Source organism: Schistocerca serialis, chromosome 12 (genome assembly GCF_023864345.2).
Source record: "Schistocerca serialis cubense isolate TAMUIC-IGC-003099 chromosome 12, iqSchSeri2.2, whole genome shotgun sequence".
NCBI classification, from domain to species: Eukaryota; Metazoa; Arthropoda; class Insecta; order Orthoptera; family Acrididae; genus Schistocerca; species Schistocerca serialis.
The window spans coordinates 71,096,262-71,119,480 of NC_064649.1; the positions used below are offsets into that span (position 1 = coordinate 71,096,262).

The 23,219-nt window shown below is 44.4% G+C and overlaps 1 protein-coding gene across 1 annotated transcript; it reads left to right on the top strand.

The window, feature by feature from the left end:
• Positions 1-431: 431 nt before the first annotated feature.
• LOC126427940 (homeobox protein abdominal-A-like) lies at positions 432-21,963 on the top strand. Its single transcript, XM_050089831.1, has 2 exons — positions 432-1,485; positions 21,614-21,963. Exons 1-2 carry the CDS (start codon positions 432-434, stop codon positions 21,961-21,963), a joined length of 1,404 nt encoding a protein of 467 aa, XP_049945788.1.
• The last annotated feature ends 1,256 nt before the right edge of the window (positions 21,964-23,219 follow it).

Here is a 23,219-nt window from a genome sequence, read left to right on the forward strand (position 1 = left end):
CCAAATTTTTACACTATTTCTTTTGTTCTATCATTTTCAGGGAATGACTTGGTCAGAAGGAGTAACAAAGGACTTCAGCCATCGACTTAATACAGTGCAGATCCGTCAGAAGAAAGCGACAGCAGCCAAGTGCTACACTGTGAACTAGCCAAACTGTTGGTTGTAGATACTGTTCGAACACAGGGTATTGTAAAATATTCTGGAGAGACACAGCTGTCAATTACAGCCAAAATTGTGCGAGAAGTGAATGTGGTATTTTGCGCATCTCAGAGTCGTGTGTCAATAATGGCAAGGTACACAAGATGTCATCGCTTGTAGCATGGGACTTGCGATTCTCAGTCTTCTAAGTCAATGGACACTGTCGTCAATCAATTTTGATAATTTAAGATCTTTGTGACTTTGGAGTTGACACCCTATCCAGATTAACGAAAATGTCCGGATCTGCAACCTCATATTTCCCTGGTGGTGCTCCACCAATGCCAGGGCATAGTGGAGTCCATATTAGTACCCCACCTCCGGCACAACAATGGCCAATACAGTATCACACTTACCAGGCCCAAAGGTACCACCAGCAAGAAGTCGGAGACCAACAACAAGGGCATCAACTATCCAGTATCACCCACCATCAACAAAACAGGGGTATGTACCAATCTCACGACTTGGGGACCTATGAGAATCACCACGCCCCATCAGCCTCAGACAGTCAGCATCTGCCACAGACCCAACAACCGAGACATCTTCCAGCTCCCTCTACGTATGTATCCCAGTTTCCGACGAGGCCTCCCTCTGGTGGAAGAAATGGGGACGCAAATAACGCTGGCGCCTTCGACATCAGGTACGCCACCAACTTCTTTGCCCAAATGCATTACAGCGCTGCCAGCAATGGTGAATGTCTGGCAAGACCGGTCGCTCCGTTTCCCGCTCTGGAGGACAGGACTACAGAGAAGCTCAAGAACGTAAGTAACAACCGTCCAACAACTGAAACTCCACCGAATGTTTATCCTCAATCAGCAGTGAGTGTCAGCAATAAAGTGGACATACCCGAGGCTCCAATTGGAATGGCGATGAAGACCTCAACATTTTCAGAGAGATCAGGGAGTGGGAATGCTAGTCCCCCTCACCTTGTAGGACAAGCATCTTTTAGGGACCATTTCCACAACATGCAGCGTTTTGGAGAGGCCTTTTCGGATCTTCAAACTATCAGAAGGGACGACGATGGGTCCAGCAACTTCCACATGAACTCACCACCATCTGCGGCGACTGCGACTTTTGCGACGTCTTTCCCGAAGGTGCTATACAGTCCAGAGACGTTCCCAAAAGAAGAAAAGAATTCAAATCCCGAAGTTAGCTCTTACCCAGATAGCGCGAATACGACATCAACCCCATCGCCGCCTGTTCAAGACCGTTGCCCGCCCTTATCAAGAGTGGAGATGGATGTCCGACCGCAGTGCGCTTTTTTCTACCCGTGGATGAAGACACAATCCGGTAAGTACCACGATATGTCCTGTTTGTTACTCATCCTCTGTCTAGTTCCTCTTACGCAGTTTAATTCCTTCGAGAAAGAGATTTATAATCACGGCGTCATTCTTCTATGCTTGCAATAACGATACTTTCCTATTGGCATACACCTGTATTATTTCTCTCTCTCTGTTTATTTAATGAAAACGTTCATTATACCGATATTCAGCGATTCCCATCTGGCTGCAGAACTTAATTACAATTCACCAGCAGCAACATAGTCGCGTATATGAACAGTTATCCGATACTGTCAAATGTTTTTTATTCCATTCTTTCCTCACAATATCATTTCTTTTGACGATGACCTGTTTCAGTCAGGAATGGCCATCCTCAGATCTTTTCTACACCATGTCTTAAAGTTATAAGGCCGTATGGCGACGTCAAAACATAAATATACTCAGCACAGCATCGTCACCTAGATCTGTTCTACACCTTATTTTAGATTTAGGTTACGATGCTGTGCTGAGTATATTTATGTTTTGACGGCGCCATTACGGCCTTATAACTTTAAGACTTGGTGTAGAAAAGATCTGAGGATGGCCATTCCTGACTGAAACAGGTCATCGTCAAAAGAAATGATATTGTGAGGAAAGAATGGAATAAAAAGCATTTAATTACAATTGCTGGGAAGACTGTCTAAATGTTCCTAAGGTGATATTGTAGTACTGAGTTTGTTTCAAGCGAGTATTTATTGACTGCGTATTTTTATTAACTATTATTTTTTGTGGAATTAAAACCGCAAACAGCTGTATGTAAAGCACTTTATTTAGAATCACAAGGCCGGCTGGGGTGGCCGAGCGGTTCTAGGCGCTACAGTCCGGAACCGCGCGACCGCCACGGTCGCAGGTTCGAATCCTGCCTCGGGCATGGATGTGTATGTTGTCTAGGTTAGTTAGGTTTAAGTAGTTCTAAGTTATAGGGGACTGTTGACCTCAGAAGTTTAGTCCCATAGTGCTCAGAGCCATTTTTTTTAATAATTACAAGCGGTTCCATAACTTAAAGCCACATCTTCAGGTGAATATATGAATTACGTCATGTGTGACCCAAATGTAAGAGATGGATAGAAGACCCTAATGACAGTAACACGCCAAGTGAGCATACTATCAATGGTGCCATCGAAATCTTCCGAAAATCAAGCTGATGTTATAATTCAGGAACAAGCTTCCATCGCACCATATGAGCTCCAGCGATAACGTTAATTCGGTGCTATGGGCTTGCTTCTGCATTTTGGTTTCAGTTCGATTTTCGGGGGATGTCGATAGCGTCTTTCAACCTATTTAGGACTTAACATCTCGCTCAGCGTATTAATATCATTTGGGCAGTCAAGGCTGAATGAGATTTTCACTCTGCAGCGGAGTGTGCGCTGATATGAAACTTCCCGGCAGTTTTAAAATGTGTGCCGGACCGAGACTCGAACTCAGGACCTTTGCCTTTCTCGGGCAAGTGCTCTACCATTCATTCTGGAAACATCCCCCAGGCGGCGGGAGTGCTAGTTCTGCAAGGTTCGCAGGAGAGCTTCTGTGAAGTTTGGAAGGTAGGAGACGAGGTACTGGCAAAAAAAAGCTGTGAGGACGGGGCGTGAGTCGTGCTTGGGTAGCTCTGTTGGTTGTGCATGTAATGGTACTTGAATTACGTAACCATTACGGCACCTCACCTCGACCTCTCAATACCAGCAATATTCTACTGTGTTTCTGTAAAGTAGTTAACATATTTCTGAGACAACATTGAGATTTGATTTCATTAATGTAGAGGTACTTTGATACATCGATATTTTTGTGTTGCAGTGATATTATTCTTATGTGTATTCTTTCTTCTGTCACTATGATCTTTGTCGTACTTGTAACTCTGGTTTTTGGGCGCGTAAGCGGTTATTAGAGAGTCAAGTCTTGGACGTCATGTTGGAAAGACTCAAATTGTAGTCAGTTTATAAAATGTCAACTTTAACAGTGAGGAAGATATTTTCAAGTATCTTTTATTTTGTGAAGTGAATTGATATTGCAACAAAAGTAATAAAAAAAGAAGTTAACTTAAATTCGGAGTGCTGATTACTTTTTTTCATCACCATGTGCTAACTTGCAAAAGTTTAATCTTCAAGAATGGTTTATGAAACGCATGTATGAAACTTTTGAATATCGCAGAATAACACTTAGGCCTCTTTGCATCGGAGCTTGGACTCATCACTACCTAGATTTTCGATGATAGAGCCATGAGTTCACAACGAGACCAGCTTGGGAAACACGAAAAGATGAGTGCCTAGTTTATCCATTATTTCGTGAAATGACTTTATTAACTGTGCTCTAATGACAACTGCCACACAATAACTTTGTTGTTTCCCGAAAATGCAGTATTTAGCAGCGTGAGTAACACCACAATCATAATTAATTTTGACCTTTGTTGTGGTAGAGTTGTTAGAAGCACTTGCTCGCGAAAGGCAAAGGTCGCGAGTTCGAGTCTCAGACCGGCACACAGTTTTAATCCGCCAGGAAGTTTCAGTCAAGGCTGATCACATCTGAGTGTCATATAACGTAAATTATACAGGGCGGTCAGAAAAGAGTCTGAAAAGCTCGTAAGGATGTTGCAGGGTAGGTTGTACTGAGAGATAAGCCAGAAAAAAAAAATCGATAAGTTCCGCCGTTTCCGAGTTAATTAGCGTCGAAGTTAGCTAATCTGGCCGTTGCGTGCGCAAATTCAAGCGGCCAGCGAGATACAGTCAGTGTCAGTTAGTACTGCACGAGACCGCTCACCTTAGGCTTGGGTTAGATCCTTACTATCGCCCCATGGCCAGTTTCTGTATTATTCGCTTGTTCGCTTTTAGGAAACCAAAAGAAGAACACGTTTTGTGACACCGTGTGGCATCTCAAGCATTGCGAAGAGCGGTGAAAAAAACTGCATGAAATCAGCGAAACGGTGACCGAGCGGTTCTAGGCGCTACAGTCTGGAACCGCGCGACCGCTACGGTCGCAGGTTCGAATCCTGCCTCGGACATGGATGTGTGTGATGTCCTCAGGTTAGTTAGCTTTAAGTAGTTCTAAGGGACTGATGACCTCAGAAGTTAAGTCCCATAGTGCTCCGAGCCATTTCAACCATTTTGATTTGAAATCAGCGAAACGAATCACTCGTGAGTCCCAATGTGCTACAGCAGTCCATCTAGTACGTGACTGTGCGTAACGAGTTAAAAGGAATGGAGTAGGATGGTCGAGCAACTGCTCATAGGTCACGTATGTTTATAGTCAATACTAAGCGACGATTGAGGTGGAGTAAAGAACAGGGTTTAGACTATTACTCTCCATTGACAATATGACAATTCCTTAACGCCCCTGATGTGTCTTATCAACCGATTCTTCCTTTTACGTAAGTTGCGCCATCCCCCCCTCCCCCTTTTTCTTCTCTCCAATTCGGTTCTGTACGTTTCCGTCAGTTCTTATATCTATCCATGTAATCTTAAGCATTCTTCTGCAGCACATTTAAGAGCTACTGTATTCTTATTTTGCCAACGGCCTTGCCGCAGTGGTTACACCAGTTCCCGTCAGATCACCGTCGGGCTAGGCTAGCACTTGGATGGGTGACCATCCAGTCTGTCGAGCGCCGTTGACAAGCGGGGTGCACTCAGCCCTTGTGAAGCAAACTGAGGAGCTACTTGACTGAGAACTAGGGGCTCCGGTCTCAGAAACTGACATACGGCCGGGAGAACGGTGTCTTGACCGCACGCCCCTCCATTTTCGCATCCAGTGACAACTGTGGGTGAGGATGACACGGCAGCCGGTCGGTACCGTTGGGCCTTCATGGCCTGTTCGGAAGGAGGAGTATTCTTATCATACGTAATGTTTTTCGCCCAGGTTTCATTCCGCACAAAAACTGCACCCGCATCCAAAGCAAATACTTTTAGACAGGTTTCCCAAATCATTAAATTTACGATTCATTCCTGTTTTTCATAAGTGCCTTTTTGCTATTCGCAGTCTATATCTCACATCCTGTTTACTCTGGTCATTTTCAGTTATTTCATCACTCGAAACGGAAAATGTGATCCTGGACATTCAGTTCCCATTTCCTAGTGTAATTACCTCTTTAACGCCCGACTTAATTCTACTATACTCCACATTTTTATTGATGCTCATAACACTATCCACTCCGTTCAGTAGGTCTTGCAGGTATCTTCCGAAGTTGTGAAATCATTCCATCATCTGTCTTTAAAGTTGCTATTTCTTCTTCCTAAACGCTTTCCCAGATTATTCTTTTTCTTTTGCTTTACTTCTTGCTCAGCCTTGTCTCTGTTCAAGATGTAGACAGTCTCTCCCTCCCTCTGTCGCTCCCCCGCCCCCTCGTATCTTATCCCTGATAACCCTGGAATTTCGGAAAGCGTATTCCACCCAACAGAGTCAAAACCATTTTTTTTTTTCTCAAATTTACTTATGGTATAAATACGGGTTTACCTTTCTTCAGCGCATCTCATAAGGGCAATGTGTCTTCGTATACTACTACATGTCTGCAGAATCCTTACTTATAGTTCCCTAGGTAGGCGTTTATCAATCTTTCCATTCATCTTCTGACAGTCTGCAAACGTTAATAATCGAGTATATAGTAATTTTTTTATCGATCTATGGAACATACACAAAAATATATAATTTAAAGCAACAATACATATAAAAACACACTGCGCTACGACACACACACACACACACACACACACACACACACACACACACACACACACACACACACACACGCGCGCGCGCGACTGGCATTAGGACCTCGTCCCCTCGATCCTCCTGAGTCAATGAAGGCAGTACCTCACCAAACTGAGATAGGTGTTGTGATCATGAAAACGGGAAAAGGTTAAAACTTCCACCATAGTTGGTGAACAAAAGATTTTCGGCAAGAATAATTAAGCTATGATAGTATAGTGCAGTATGTTTGTTCTTCTCTTTCTTTCTTTCGGCCAACGACGGACATCAAAACAAAACTTTAAGACGTAAATAATTCTCACCGCTTTTAGTGCTTACTTGTTTCGTTTCTGTATCTTGCCACAGCTACACAACCACTACAACGCACTTAACCTGCAATGAATGTGGTTCTAAACCCATCACCGTAAATGAAAATTGAAGAATCACTAAAGCAACTGGTTGGAGTTGTTTCTCGAAATCTTGGTTTATGTCAGTCGCAGGTGAAAGTTTTAATGCCACTTACGTTTAATATGTGTTCGTTTTATAGTAGTCAGCCGTGATATACTACGAATGACAGCTAGATTCCAAAGACGGTACGTATTTTGGAAGATTCTGGCTTGGCACGGACAGGGCTGGAGACTCCAGGTGTAGAAGAGAAAGCGCGTGACCTCCTCAGCGGCAGGCAGAGTCCGGCCACCACATACAATGGCCCTCCCCCAGGGTGTTCCTCTACCTGCGCCGACTTTCACCCCACCCCCACTACACCAGCACGCTCGGGCCTCAGTCACAACTCTAGGCCGTTTCAGTGCATCCTACAGCCGCAGCCAGAACCGCGTAAACAAAAATTACGTCCACCTATCTGATGCGGTATACGACCAATCATTAGTAAGCGTTTCCACAGGTAGCGTCAAGTTGGGCGTGCGCCTACATCCACATCCACACTTCGCAAGCCACAGAGCAGTGCATGGGAGGGAATACTTCCTGTTGTGTCATGATTAAGCTTTTTCCCGTACCAGTCTCGCATGGAGCACGTGGAGAATGACTGACCGAAATCCTCCGTGTGCGCTGTAGTTAATCTAATTCAGTCCTCTGCCTGCACCGACTTTCACACCGCACCAACACGCTTGCGCCTCTTTTCCCGTACCAGTCTCACATGGAGTGCTACATAACGGGTTTTAGTAGACTCAAAAAAGGCCAGCAGATTTCCGTATACTTATTTTTAGACGCTCCGCCGATTCCTCTGGTTGATTATCGCTACCCCCAGTAAATTGTTGGGCTTTATACGAGAGTCACTCCAAAAGAAATACACACTATTTTTGGTAAATACAGTTTTCATTCTGCGTGTGTGAAGTTTTACAGTGTGTAGATACATCCTTCCCGCTTGTTTACAAACTTAGTTCAACCTGTTCCCGTGAGTGGCGCCGTCACAGCATGTCTTTAAGATGGCTGCTACACTTGACGTTCGTCAGAAGCAACGTGCTGTCATAGAATTCCTGTGCTGTGAAAACGAGACAGTGGGAAACATCCACAAGAGATTGAAAAAGGTGTATGGAGATGCTGCTGTCGATCGCAGTACAGTTAGTCGGTGGCCAAGCAGGTTACGTGATGAAAGTGGGCACGGCAATATTGAGGATTGTCCTCGCAGCGGCAGGCCTCGTACTGCACACACTCCAGACAATGTGCAGAGAGTTAACGAATTGGTGACTGCTGACAGACGCATCACAGTGAACGAATTGTCACGCGACGTTGGGATAGGGGAAGGAAGTGTTTGCAGAATACTGAAAGTGTTGGAGTTAAGAAAGGTTTGTGCCAGAAGGGATCCCAGGATGTTGACAGTGGCTCACAAAGAAACAAGAAAAACGGTATGCAGCGAACTTTTGGAACAGTACGAGAATGGTAGAGATGAATTCCTCGGAAGAATTGTGACATGGCTCCATCATTTTTCACCAGAGACGGAGAGGCAATCAGCGGAGTGGCATCGTGCAAATTTACCCAAGAAAAAAAATTCAAAACCACACCTTGTGCTGGAAAAGTTATGGCTACGGTGTTTTTCTATTCCGAAGGACTCTTGCTTGCGGACATCGTGCCAAGTGGAACCACCATAAATTCTGATGCATATGTGAGGACACTGCACAAACTTCAAGCTCGACTGAGTCGTCTTCGACCACATCGGCAAAAGCTAGATGTTTGGCTGTTGCACGACAATGCACGGCCACCTGTCAGTCAAAAAGCCATGGAAGCGATCACAAAACTCGGACGGACGACACTGAAACACCCGCCTTACAGTCCTGACCTGGCTCCATGTGACTATCATCTCTTTGGGAAACTGAAAGACTCTCTTCATGGAACAAGGTTTGAAGATGATGAATCCCTTGTGCACGATGCCAAACAGTGGCTCCAACAGAATTTTACCGTGCGGGTATACAGGCGCTGGATCCAAGATGGCGTAAGGCAGTTGAGAGGGATGGAAATTATGTGAAGAAATGGAAATATTGTTCCTAAAGGATGTATCTACACACTGTACAACTTTCAAACATGTAGAATAAAAGATGGATTAAAAAAAATAGTGTGCATTTCTTTTGGAGTGTCCGTCGTATGTCGGGAATGTATTCCAGATTTCCAAGATTTTAGAGATACAGTGTTGCCATTCAAATACCTCACATTCCAAGACAGCAAACACTACTCCTACCTACGGTAAGACAAACATTCCACAAAGTACTCCTTTAGCAGTAGGTAATGTGAATGTCAGGTTGTGATTCCAGTGTGAATAAACGTGTCCGATGACAGACAGTATTCTAATGCCCACCTTTATAAAAAGACTGGCATTGCGTTTAGATAAACATGTGTAAACAGTTTGCACCTTTTTTCTTACCTAGGTGGCCGCAGCTCGTGGTCTATTGGCTAGCTTTGCTGCCTCAGGATCAAGGAGTTCTGGGTTCGATTCCCCGCCGGGTTGGGGATTTTCTCTACTCAGGGACTGGGTGTTTGTATTGTCCTCATCATTTCATCATCATTCGTGAAGTGGCTAGACTGGACTGTGTAAAGATTGGGACTTTATACGGGAGCTGATGACCGAGCAGTTGAGCGCCCCACAAACCAAACATCATCATCATACCTGGATTAGTGGTATTATTGGGTTTCTTAATATCCGAACCACAGCTCTATGCCACTGCAGCGTTAAATGAATATGCATTATGTCTTTACAACGCAACTGCAGTGTGTATACTAAAGCCTGGTTTACGTCGAGGCAAACACAATCGAACGAGCATCAGCGTTGTAATTCTCTCTACTGTAAACAAAAGCGAACGCAAAAAAAAAAAAAAAAATGCCATTCGGTCGTGGTGGCTTGCTTTTCGCTGCTTGTCGGTCTTTCAATCAACCATCAAAGGAAGTTCGTGTTGTTCCGCGTTCGGGGCTAGCAGTATGCAAGGCTTTCTTCTACTGAATTGTCCACTTTTGGTGATGACATTAGTATCGTGAGCGATGGAAAGTTTAGAAGAGAGTAATATGTTGCTCACAGAAGATTCTTCTCCGATTCAAGAGATATACAGCACACATTCCGAATGAAGAGAACTATGATTGGTAGAAAATGGTCGAACCACTGAAAGGTGGTACTGGGGACATGAGAAAACGATAAATTCACTAGATGGTAGCTTCAAACGGGAACGAAGTGGACAGCCCCAAGCTTTGTACTTAAATGTAGTTGCTGAAACTTTACAGGCAGACTTTCTCGGAATGGTTCACGCCTGATTTCAAATACTTGCCAGTTCAGTTTCTTCAGTACAGAATTTCATTTTGAAACTCTTCCACTGGTCCCTGTTTCTACATCGACATCTACATGGATACTCTGAAAATCACATTTCAGTGCCTGCCAAAGGGTTCGTCGAATCACCTTCACGATTCTCTATTATTCCAATCTCGTACAGCGCGCGGAAAGAATGAACATCTGTATCTTTCCCCGTACGTGCTCTGATTTCCCTTGTTTTATCTTGGTGATCGTTCCTCCCTAAGTAGGTCGGTGTCAACAAAATATCGCATTCGGAGGAGAAAGTTGGTGACTGGAATTTCGTGAGAAGATTCCGTTGCAACGGGAAACGCCTTTCTTTTAATGATGTCCATCCCAAATCCTGTATCATTTCTGTGACACTCTCTCCCATATTTCGCGATAATACAAATCGTGATGCCCTTCTTTGAACTTTTTCGATGTACTCCGTCAGTCCTATCCCGTAAGGATCCCACACTGCGCAGCAGTATTCTAAAAGAGGACGGACAAGCGTGGTGTAGGGAGTCTCCTTAGTAGCTCTGTTACATTTTCTAAGTGTCCTGCCAATAAAACGCAGTCTTTGGTTAGCCTTCACCACAAGATTTTTTGTGTGTTCCTCCCAATTTAATTCTCAATTGTAATACCTAGGTATTTAGTTGAATTTACGGCTTACACACAACAATATGCAATTTTGGGTCGACCTCGGTACAAAACACTTTTGTTGTTTATTTATTCCTCAAACTACTTTCAGTGACAAATATCCCCATCATCAGTGGGTTCTTTGATTCTAAAACATGCAGAAATAGCATAGTTATAAAATAACGTAAAACATTATAATATGTGTATTATTTTGTTCCAAATATTGCATTCCGAGAGAAATTTCATAATACCTTATTTGCCATACGTCACAGAATGGCTTTACAAATGTTACCGCTGTTTTCGCCATACTTTCTGCAGTTTCTCTCGTCTTGAATCATGTCATCTCTAACTGTATTTCTGTGACACTTCCCCACGGCTCAAACAAACTTGTGACCGTTTGTCTTACCATTCTTTGCATACGTTCAGAATCATCTGCTAGTGCTATTTGGCACGGGTAATACACATTTGAGCAATATTCTAGGGTGAATCACACAAGTAATTTGTAGGTAGCCTCTATCTTCACCTGCACCAAGCCACTTAACGATGTGTGTGGGGGAGGGCACTTCACGTACCACTAAACTGATCAGCCTTGCCTCTTCCACTCGCGAATGGCGCGTGGGAAAGATGGTTGTCGGTAAACCTCTGTGTTAGCTCCAATTTTTCGAATTTTCTCGTCGGGGACTTTTTCGGGAGATGTGTGTTGGAGAAACTAACATTCTGTCCTCGTCTGCCCGGAAAGTACTCTCTTGAAATGAAATGTCAATGGCAATCCTCTTCGTGATGCACAACGCCCCCCTTATAGCGCCTGCATCTGTTGAACACCTCTGCAGTGCTCTAGCACCAGCTAAACGATCCCGTGACGAAAGGCGTCGCTCTTCGTTGGGTCTTCTCTCTCTCTCTCTCTCTCTCTCTCTCTCTCTCTCTCTTTCTCTCGTATCAGTCATATCTGGAAAGATAACACAGTAATCAAGTATCACCCGAAAAAGCGTTTTGCAAGCTACTTCTTCACTGGAACAGTTACATTTCCTTAAGATTCATCCTATGAATCTGTCTCGCATTTAGTTTTCCTTCAATTCTAATATGCGCAATCATTCCACTTAAGGCCGATCTGGACAGCTACACGTCGGTATTTTACGCTAGATACTGTTTCCAGCAATTTGCTATCAATAGTGTAGTTCTAATCCCAAAGAAAGCAGGCGTTGACAGATGTGAAAATTACCGAACAATCAGTTTAATAAGTCACAGCTGCAAAATACTAACACGAATTCTTTACAGACGAATGGAAAAACTAGTAGAAGCCAACCTCGGGGAAGATCAGTTTGGATTCCGTAGAAACACTGGAACACGTGAGGCAATACTGACCTTACGACTTATCTTAGAAGAAAGATTAAGGAAAGGCAAACCTACGTTTCTGACATTTGTAGACTTAGAGAAAGCTTTTGACAATGTTGACTGGAATACTCTCTTTCAAATTCTGAAGGTTGCAGGGCTAAAATACTGGGAGCGAAAGGCTATTTACAATTTGTACAGAAACCAGACGGCAGTTATAAGAGTCGAGGGACATGAAAGGGAAGCAGTGGTTGGGAAGGGATTGAGACAAAGTTGTAGCCTCTCCCCTATGTTATTCAATCTGTATATTGAGCAAGCAGTACAGGAAACAAATATTCGGAGTAGGTATTAAAATCTATGGAGAAGAAATAAAAACTTTGAGATTCGCCGATGACATTGTAATTGTGTCAGAGACAGCAAAGGACTTGGAAGAGCAGTTGAATGGAATGGACAGTGTCTTGAAAGGAGGATATAAGATGAACATCAACAAAAGCAAAACGACGATAATGGAATGTATTCGAATTAAGTCGGGTGATGCTGAGGGAATTAGATTAGGAAATGAGACACTTAAAGTAGTAAAGGAGTTTTGCTATTTGGGGAGCAAAATTACAGATGATGGTCGAAGTAGAGAGGATATAAAATGTAGACTGTTAATGGCAAGCAAAGCGTTTCTGAAGAAGAGAAATTTGTTAACATCGAGCATAGACTTAAGTGTCAGGAAGTCATTTCTGAAAGTATTTGTATGGAGTGTAGCCTTGTATGGAAGTGAAACATGGACAATAAATAGTTTGGACAGGAAGAGAATAGAAGCTTCCGAAATGTGGTGCTACAGAAGAATGCTGAAGATTAGATGTGTAGATCACATAACTAATGAGGGAGTATTGAATAGGATTGGGGAGAAGAGAAGATTGTGGCACAACTTGACCAGAAGACGGGATCGGTTGGTAGGACATGTTCTGAGGCATCAAGGGATCACCAATTTAGTATTGGAGGGCAGCGTGGAGGGTAAAAATCGTAGAGGGAGACCAAGAGATGAATACACTAAGCAGATACAAATGGATGTAGATTGCAGTAGGTACTGGGAGATGAAGAAGCTTGCACAGGATAGAGTAGCACGGAGAGCTGCATCAAACCAGTCTCAGGACTGAAGACCAAAACAACAACAGTGTAGTTCGACAGTAGTGATTACTCGTATATATGATCAACTGCCAGACCCTACACCATATTTAGATATACCGAAACCGTGGTCAAGAATTTTAATAAATCTTTATCCTGCAACTGTCTGGCTGCTATCATTTACCGTGAAGTACCTACAAAGTTACAAACAAGAACCGACTTCACATGGTTGGTCTACGAATATACTACAGCTCCCCGCGTATGGCTACCATAGAGATGTTGAGGACAAGTTTAGGATAATAACAGCACGCTTAGAGGCATATGAACGGCCATTCCTCCCGTGCTCTGTACATTAATGCAACAGTAAGAAGAGAACTACAGTCACTAAAGAAATTAAATGCCGATAACGTACGTTAACGGTGTAATGTGAAACTTGGATTACAGATTACATATACAATACATATTTTTTTGGGTAGGGTCCGCCTTTAGCAAAACAGTCACTGTACATCAGGAAAACCACACCATGTGGTAAAAAGCTATAAAATAAAAGCTAACTGAAGATTCTGCTACTGCAGTGGAACAAGTTTACGTTATTAATTTTAAAAAAAAGAAAAAGAAGAAAAAGCCGGCCTTGGACGACAAGCGGTTGTACGCACTTTAATCTCGAACCGCAGGACCGCTACGGTCGTAGGTTCGAATCCTGCCTCGGGCGTGGATGTGTGTGATGTCCTTAGGTTAGTCAGGTTTAAGTAGTTGTAAGTCTAGGGGACTGATGACGTCAGATGTTAAGTCGCATAGTGCTCAGAGCCATTTTTGAACCTACACGATTCACGTGTCCTCTGCAGGACATTCTTATGACATTACCTGTAAATACCACTAACGCAGTAATGGTTGAAATGGCTCTGGGCACTATGGGACTTAACTTCTAAGGTCATGAGTCCCCTAGAACTTAGAACTACTTAAACCTAACTAACCTGAGGACATTACACACATCCATGCCCGAGGCAGGATTCGAACCTGCGACCGTAGCGGTCGCGCGGGTCCAGACTGTAGCGCGTAGAACCTCTCGGTAGATCATTTACATACATGGTCAACAGTAACGGTCTTGTCAGAATTCCTTGGGGTACTCCGAAATTTACCTTTACACCTGCCGATTTCGCTGCGTTAAAAGCGATGTTTGAGTTGTATACACAAGGAAATACTTCATCCAGTTGCTACTATTTTCTCCACTAAACGGCATTGCAGGATGGTGTCAAATGCCTTCCTGAAGTCGAGGAACGCAGCATCAACCTGAGCTCCGTTGTCTGTAGCACTATGGATCTCGTGGAGCAACCGAGCGAGCTGAGTTTTCTAAGACCTTCATGTGCGGAATCCATGTTGATTTTTTTTTTTTGTTATGGTTTCAGGGCGCAAAACTGCTACGGTCATTAGCGTCCGGTCTGTGGCTTAGGAATGGGAGCGAAACTCAAAAAGTGGGAAAACTAAAAAACAGAAGGAAAGCTTAGAAAAACACTATAGAAAAGGGGGGGGGGGGGTTGCTTTCCCCAAAAAGAGCTTCAAATGCGCGACGTCATCACGCTGATACTAATAAACTCTAGAACTGGATCGGCTGAGCGCGTGTCATCTGCTAAAATGGAAGACATATCAGGCGACAGCTGTAGACGGGCGCGTAACTGAGTAAAATAGGGCACTCAAGTAAAAGGTGTCTTACCGTCCACAGCTGAGAGCAGTGGGGACAGAGTGGGGGAGGATCGCCGCTTAAAAGATGTCGATGGCTAAAAAGACCGTGCCCTATCCGTAGTCTAGTTAGAATTACCTCATCCCGACGACGAGTTCGGGAGGAAGAGGTCCAAGCATAGGGAAGAGCTTTCACGTCCCGCAATTTATTATTGGGAAGTGTAGACCGATGTGCGTGCCATAAAAGAGCAGCACGACGACATAAAACATCCTGTAGATCGGCGAAAGGAATCATGCGAATATCTGGCCGAAGAAGAGAGACTGCAGACTTGTCCGCTGTATCGGCTGCCTCGTTTCCACTGATACCAACGTGTCCTGGGATCCAGAGGAACGCCACAGAGGCGCGTCCCATGTGGAGTCAGTCCTGAATCCGGTGGACCAGAGGGTGGACAGGGTAGAGAGCTTGGAGACTGAGGAGAGAGCTGAGAGAGTCTGAGCAGATAACATACTGTATCCGCTGATGGCGACGGATGTATTGGATAGCCTGGAGAACAGCGTAAACCTCCGCAGTAAAAACCGAAGCCGAAATCGATTAGGGATGTCGCCAACAATATAGGCACTCCCAACACTAAATGATGTTTTTGAGTCGTCAGTGTAAATAAATGTCCTTCATTTGTGCGCATGGAGCTGCAAATGCCCGGCGATAAACGAGAGAAGGGGTACCATCCTTGGGAAGCTGTCGAAGGTCACGGAACAGGCAGGTCCGGGGACGGAGCCAAGGCGGTGCTGTGCCCCGAGTTGTCAAGAAAGTTTTAGGAAAGTGGAAGTAAAGAGAACATAGCAGTTGACGGAAGCGGACTCCCGGTGGTAGTAGAGAGGAAGGGTGGCCTGCATACCCTAAATCCAAGGAGGCGTCGGAAAAAAGGTCATGGGCCGGATTAGCAGGCATGGAAGACAAATGGCTAGCATAGCGACTCAGATGGACAGCTCACCGAATGGACAGCGGAGGTTCAGCAGTCTCAGCATACAGGCTTTCCACAGGGCTACTCTAAAAAGCTCCAGACACTAAACGTAATCCACGGTGGTGGACAGAGTCGAGACGCCGAAGAATAGACGGCCGAGCAGAGGAGTAAGCTATGCTTCCATAGTCCAATTTCGAGCGCACTAAGGCGCGATAGAGGCGGAGAAGGACCACTCGGTCCGCTCCCCAGGAGGTATCATTCAGGATACGGAGGGCGTAGAGGGATCGCAGACAGCGAGCTGACAGATAGGAAACGTGGGAGGTCCAGCACAATTTTCTGTCAAACAGAAGATCCAAGAATTTAGCGACGTCCGCGAACGGAAGGTTGACAGGGCCTAGATGTAAGGAAGGTGGAAGAAACTCTGTACGACGCCAAAAATTGACACAAACGGTCTTACTGGGAGAAAAACGGAAGCCGGTTTCGATGCCCCAAGAGTGGAGGCGATAGAGACATCCTTGAAGACGTCTTTCAAGAAGGCTGGTCCTTTGAGAGCTGTAGTAGATCGCAAAATCGTCCATCAAGCGATATACAACTATAATTGTGTCTATCCGTCCAACGGCCCTCTCGTGAAAACAGAGACCTTCGCCTTTTTTCAGCCACTACGTACCCATCTTTGCTCGAGGGACCGATATGAACATCGTCTATGTCAGATAGAATCATGATACACCGTAGCTCTTCCGAACAAATAACTGTGCCCGAGGGTTGGAAGAAAACATTAATCACACCAGAAAAGGTAGCAGAAGTCGTGCACAAAAGTATCGTCCAATGTTTGTTCTAAAATTTTAGACTATGTTCTGCTCTCTAACGTAGTCTTATCTTGAACAGATATCTAATCTCAAACATAGAGCCGGCGAGTCTGGCCGAGCGGTTCTAGGCGCTTCAGTCTGGAGCCGCACAACCGCTACGGTCGCAGGTTCGAATCCTGCCTCGGGCATGGATGTGTGTGGTGCCCTTAGGTTAGTTAGGTTTAAATAGTTCTAAGTTCTAGGGGACTGATGACCTAAGATGTTAAGTCCCACATTGCTCAGAGCCTTTTTTTTTTTTTCAAACATAGAAAGATATCTCGAACACAATGACGTTGTCCATGTCAACCAGTACGGATTCCGAAAAAATCGAACATACGAAACACAATTAGTGCTTATCTCATTCTGAGTTGAAGTAGCCAGTCGAACAATGGAGTCTTTTTTTGTCATTTTCATACCATTTGACTTAGTACGCTTCGTAACGAAAGGACCGTAATAACCTGTGTCGGATAACATTTGTAACTGGAATAAGGATTTATTCACTGTTAATCCATCGAGGACAGTGAAACAACAGCCGGAAATGAAGTGTTTGGATAACTGAAACCAACAGCTGTGTTGTATTCCAACGTCGTTTACCCAAAATATGGTATCAGCTTCGACGCCAAAAAACCGACATCTTCAGACGCCAAGCGTAATCTGTCACTAACGCACTGGCAACACTGACAAAGAGCAACAAAATCTTCAAATGGAAATAGTATAACTTATTAAACATGTCACGCCAGCATGTGGAGTCGTGTGCAGCAGGGTCAAAATGAACTGGATTCCACATCTTGGTGGCAGTAACAAGGCACCAATGATCGGATGACAAAATGTATTGGTAGGTAGGGAGGACACATTAGGTTATCTTGGTTGGAGAGAGACGTAAGATGTACAGGTAACTATTGGTGTGACCCCTGGAAGTATATTGGGATCCTTGCTGGTCATATTATGTATTGATGATATGGCAGATAATATTACTACTAACCACAGAGGTTTTGCAGATGATGCAGTTAATTATAGCGGGGCACTACTCAAAAAAATCTGCGTAAGTATTCTATCAGATCTTGTTAAGTTTTCAAAGTGGTTCAAAGATCGCAGCTGTTACTTCGGGACCGTCTAATGACAGCCGACTAAAATACAGTTTTTGTGCGGCAGCCAGGTATTTTCGCTTCACGTTCATTGGTTCCGCCAATACACAATCAAACTGTCACACTCCAACCTAACCTAGACCTTGGGCTGAAACTGTCACCAAAACCAAACTTTTTGCTCTCACAATCGTTGCTTCCGTCAACTCGCAACTACACTGTCGCGTTCCGACCGAACCTAACCCTGCGACTGCCCTACATACACTACTGGCCAATAAAATTGCCACACCAAGAAGAATTACAGACGATAATCGCGTAATCATTGGACAAATATATTATACTAGAACTGACACGTGATTCCATTTTCAAGCAATTTGAGTGCATAGATCCTGAGAAATCAGTACCCAGAACGACCACCTCTGGCCGTAATAACGGCCTTGACACGCCTGGGCATTGAGTCAAACAGAGCTTGGATGGCGTGTACAGGTACAGTTGCCCATGCAGCTTCAACACGATCCCACAGTTCATCAAGAGTAGTTGGGTTGGGTTGGGTTATTTTGGGAAAGGAGACCAGACAGCGAGGTCATCGGTCTCATCGGATTAGGGAAGTCGCCCGTGCCCTGTGAAAGGAACCATCCTGGCATTTGCCTGGAGCGATTTAGGGAAATCACGGAAAACCTAAATCAGGATGGCCGGACGCGGGATTGAACCGTCGTCCTCCCGAATGCAAGGCCAGTGTTTAACCACTGCGCCACCTCGCGCGGTCATCAAGAGTAGTGACTGGCGTATTGCGACGAGCCAGTTGCTCGGCCACCACTGACCAGACTTTTTCAATTAGTGAGAGATCTGGAGAATGTGCTGGCCAAGGCAGCAGTCGAACATTTTCTGTATCCAGAAAGGCCCGTACAGGACCTGCAACATGCGGTCGTGCATTATCCTGCTGAAATGTAGGGTTTCGCAGCGATGGAATCAAGGGTAACGTCCACTGATCAAAGTTCCGTCAATGCGAACAAGAGGTGACAGAGACCTGTAACCAATGGCACCCCATACCTTCACGCTGGGTGATACGCCAGTATGACGATGACGAATACTGGCTGCCAACGTGCGTTCACCGAGATGTCGCCAAACACTGATGCGACTATCATGATGCTGTAAACAGAACGTGCATTCATCGGAAAAAATGACGTTTTGCCATTCGTGCACCCACGTTCGTCGTTGAGTACACCATCGCAAGCGCTCCTGTCTGTGATGCAGCGTCAAGGGTAACCGCAGCCATGGTCTCAGAGCTTATGTTCCATGCTGCTGCAAACGTAGATGAACTGTTCGTGCATTCTTCAGATACTGGATGAATGTGATCTCTGTGATGTGTGAATGTCTGGAGCGAACCTTTATTCCAGAACAAAGTACGTCAGAATCGGAAGATAGCCTCGACGTGAATTCGGGAGTAAGTGACATTGACAGTGAAAATTCTTATGGGCATCACGGTGAAGGAAATGATTTTATTGCTGAGTCCGAACGAAAATGGACCACTCCAGTGTACCTGTTGACTCGCTATCTTCAGTATAACGTTGTCAAAGGATCCCTCAGACCAACGAATGCAAATGATCTTGCAACCACAATTTCCGAAGTTTCCTAACATGTTCTTTGATGACTAAATTGTAAATACTACGTGTATACACCTTCATCAATCCTGAAGCATTACAATGCAAATGTTGTTGCTTTGGACAGAATGATAATTAGAACAGATGAAGATTCTGCCACAATGATAGCTTTTTGTGGTGAACTACTGACTGCTGGAGCTTTTCGCTGCTGAAAGGAATCAATTTCCAAAATGTGGATAACAGACAAAAATATTCGTTGTGCAGTTTTTACTGCTGCTGTGACACGGAATCGATTTGTGCCATTTTTTAAAAGACCCCAGTTTGGTAAACAAAGTTTGACGACATAGGCTTGGTATGTTAGGCGTCAAGCTGTCACTGAAAACTAAAGTGGTTCAAATGGCTCTAATCACTATGGGACTTAACATCTGAGGTCATCAGTCCCATGGACTTAGAAGTACTTAAAGCTAACTAACCTAAGGACATCACACACATCCATGCTCGAGGCAGGATCGAATCTGCGACCGTAGCAGAAGCGTGGTTCCGGACTGAAGGGCCTAGAACCAATCGGCCACAGCGGCCGGCTACTGAAAACTACTTGAGTTTATTTTTATTCGGTGTAACTATTCCTGAAAGGTGGCTACATCACATGTGAAACGTTAGAGCCTAGAATTAACATTACTCACTAAGTCATTAATACCTAACCAGAAATCTACCTCTTCGTTTACCACAGACTAATCAACTCTACATCTAGAAGTTGTGATGTAACAAAATAAAAGTGATGTTGTTATTCGATGTAAAAGTTGGAATTTGAGATTTCGCTTACTGTTTTGTCAATCACAATTGACGTAAGAATCGTGAATTGACCATTGTCATAAAATATTGCATTATGAAATGTGAATAGTCTTTAATTGCAGTTTTGCGTGGCTTGAAGCAGTCACAGCTATCGTGCTATTGATTAAAAAATTGCGTTATCGTCTTTCTAATTACGTCATGATCGTAGATACGATCATACCCGGCGGTGAAGTTATTGTTATGACAAAACAATTTCCTAAGGGACCAGAAAGTTCTTAAGGGCGCAAAACAACTGTAACATCACACAAAAGGGAAATTCAATATTAAAGCTGATGCAAGAAGACGATAAAAGTTTTCTTTTTGTCAATGTAACACGCACATTGGACTGCTGATCTTGGTGTCTGTAATATTAGCAAAATGCATAATTAAAATGAAAATAATACTGAGGAGATGAGAGGAATGAGCACTGCTAAATGAGTCAGTATTCCCAGAACAAATATTTATTATAACTAAAGCATATATCGTACCTTAAGCTTAGTACTACAATGACAGTAGATTTTTATGTCCGTTTCATGTCCATTGACCGAGCGAGGTGGCGCAGTGGTTAGCACACTGGACTCGCATTCGGGAGGACGACGGTTCAATTCCGCGTCCTGCCATCCTGATTTAGGTTTTCCGTCATTTCCCTAGATCACTCCAGGCAAATGCCGAGATGGTTCCTTTGAAAGGGCACGGCCGACTTCCTTTCCCATCCTTCGCTAATCCGAGCTTGTGCTCCGTCTCTAATGACCGCGTTGTCGACGGGACGTTGAACACTAATATCCTCCTCCTCCATGTCCATTGAGCGCTCTTTTATATAGCCATTGTCCTTTTGAGTCGCTTGTGCGTCGTCACGATAAGTTATAACAGTTCTTTTTACACTTCACTCAAACTTAGACGGAACGCGTTTTAATTTATTTAGTAAAAAAAGTAGATCAGACCGCCACAAATCTGCGTCCGTCTTACTTAAGAAAAACAGTGCAAGTGTTCAGCGCTCAAGGCTTCATTTGTTCTCCAGCGAACAAAATAGTGAAGGATCGCATATCTATCCGTATTCTTCTGTTTATGTTTGCGCCCGAAGACGACGAATTACATTATTTAGGAAATTCCACCATCGCTATGCGACGCCTTATTATACATTAATCATTCTTTATAGACAAGTATTTGCCTTCTGGCTGAAAGTGTTAACTATTTGCTGTTTTAATGAAGCCATAAATAGCGAATATCACAAAGTGACTTCATCTTGGAAAATGTTCTGAGCTCTCCGTCCTCAACGCTGTTGCCAGTCCTACTGGATACCCAATGGCAATCCATTTTCTCTTACAATTAGCAGTAATAGCCCAGTACCTCTTCAAATGTCCAGACACACAGACCCCACCTGGTTAAACTATATATGACTCTTAAGGTATCATGTGCTAAGAGTGGGAGTTGGGCTTGGCATGATAAACGTTTACTGTATGCATTTTGGCTGCCATGGTCATGTTGTACCTACTAAGCCAATCCTTTCAATTTTGTGAAGTGGTTGCTGTATCAAGGATTCCCTTAACTCTAACGACTGCAGTAACCGATTTGCCTTCACGTGTCTGCAGGTGAGATTCCAGGACGGGAGACAGCCAAACGCACCCGCCAGACGTACACTCGATTCCAGACGCTGGAGCTGGAGAAGGAGTTCCACTACAACCGCTACCTGACTCGCCGCCGACGAGTGGAGATCTCGCAGGCGCTGGGCCTCACAGAGCGCCAGATCAAGATCTGGTTCCAGAATCGGCGCATGAAGCTCAAGAAAGAGAATGGTGGAACGCTACCCGCCCCACTCGTGAGCCTAGGGCAGTCCGTGGCTGCGAGGGTCCCCGTGCTCTCCATGGGGCTGCCCAGATCGTCGCCATCCTGTTCACCACTGAGGTCCTCGCCAGACGCTGGCTCTGACAGTGTGGACTGATGGTAAGATTTCAGTCCGCCCCAGTTGTGACCCTGGAGCGCTTCCTGGTGGCTGTGCCCACCTTGGGACCTCTGGCAATGCGGTCATCACCATCGTCTTCACCACTGAGATCTTTGTCAGCCATCATCTCCAATGGTATGAACTGTTGGCAAGACCTGTCAGCCACCATCTCCAATGGTATGAACTGTGGGCAAGACCACACTACTCGGAACCCTGAGGAAGGCCCTGTCTGGCAAGGCATCTAAGTGTGCTCTGAACCCCTGGTGTCGACGTCTTTGCCATCACCTTTACTGCTGAGGTCCTCACTGGCTCCCAGCTGTACTCATTCATGGTCCTGAGCCATAGTTGGTAGTCTCTCCATGCTAATGCAGAACCCTCTCGCGTTGACGTTGTTATCTTCTTCACTCCTCATGTCCTCGCCAGTTGCAAAGATGTGGACTTATCACTCGCAGGAAGTCCCTGGCTGGGAGGTGGCTCTAGTGCTGTCGTTGATTCATTGCTGTGATTGTCACTGGAGACCTCCGATGAATTTGGCTGATGCCAAGGTAACAGCAGGTCTTATCAAAGAAATCCAGTGTCGCCAGACAGTATCAACCAGCAGAAAACAAATACCTTGAACCCATCAGGACAAATCTCTATTATGGAACCCAATTACTATAAAGGGTACAACATCTCATTCATGTCAAAACCACTAGAGTTAGTCATTAAGGCATAAGATGTCTAGTGAAAGCTTCTCTGTTCCTAAATGTCTCTGGGATGTTCACTTGCCCAACATCAGTCTATATGGAACAAGTGTCTATAATGATGGCAGCATTCTCCATCATTTCTCTAATAAGACTCATTTATGTTTGCTCACGTACCTGTTACGAAACAAAGTGTTTTTTACTATTGTAATTTTCGCTGCCGATATTTTTCTAATACGGAACAGTGACATAAAATTTGCACTTTATAGATTGTCTTGTTCGATTCTCTTCATAGACAGTTGTCAGCGTATGAGGTACCATACTTTTTCCCTCCTCTGCCACAAGATAAGACTCCCTTGTAGATAAAGCATACCAAAATTGTTCCAACTTGAGTAGACAGATTGCATCTTGCTACACTGATCTCAGGAGATAATTTAGGATATGAAACAAAGAGATGTTTCGTGATATAACTTCCACTGTCGAAACTGAACATTACAAAATTCTGACATAGACAACATAAGGGATTACAAAGAGTCTCAGGAATAAGTGGGTATATGGAAGGTAGTTTCTGAC

Coding starts and splice junctions, on each gene's coding strand:
- LOC126427940 (XM_050089831.1), top strand. CDS start 432: ATGTCCGGATCTGCAACCTCATATTTCCCTGGTGGTGCTCCACCAATG. Junction 1,486..21,613: donor GTGGATGAAGACACAATCCG/GTAAGTACCACG, acceptor ACGTGTCTGCAG/GTGAGATTCCAGGACGGGAG.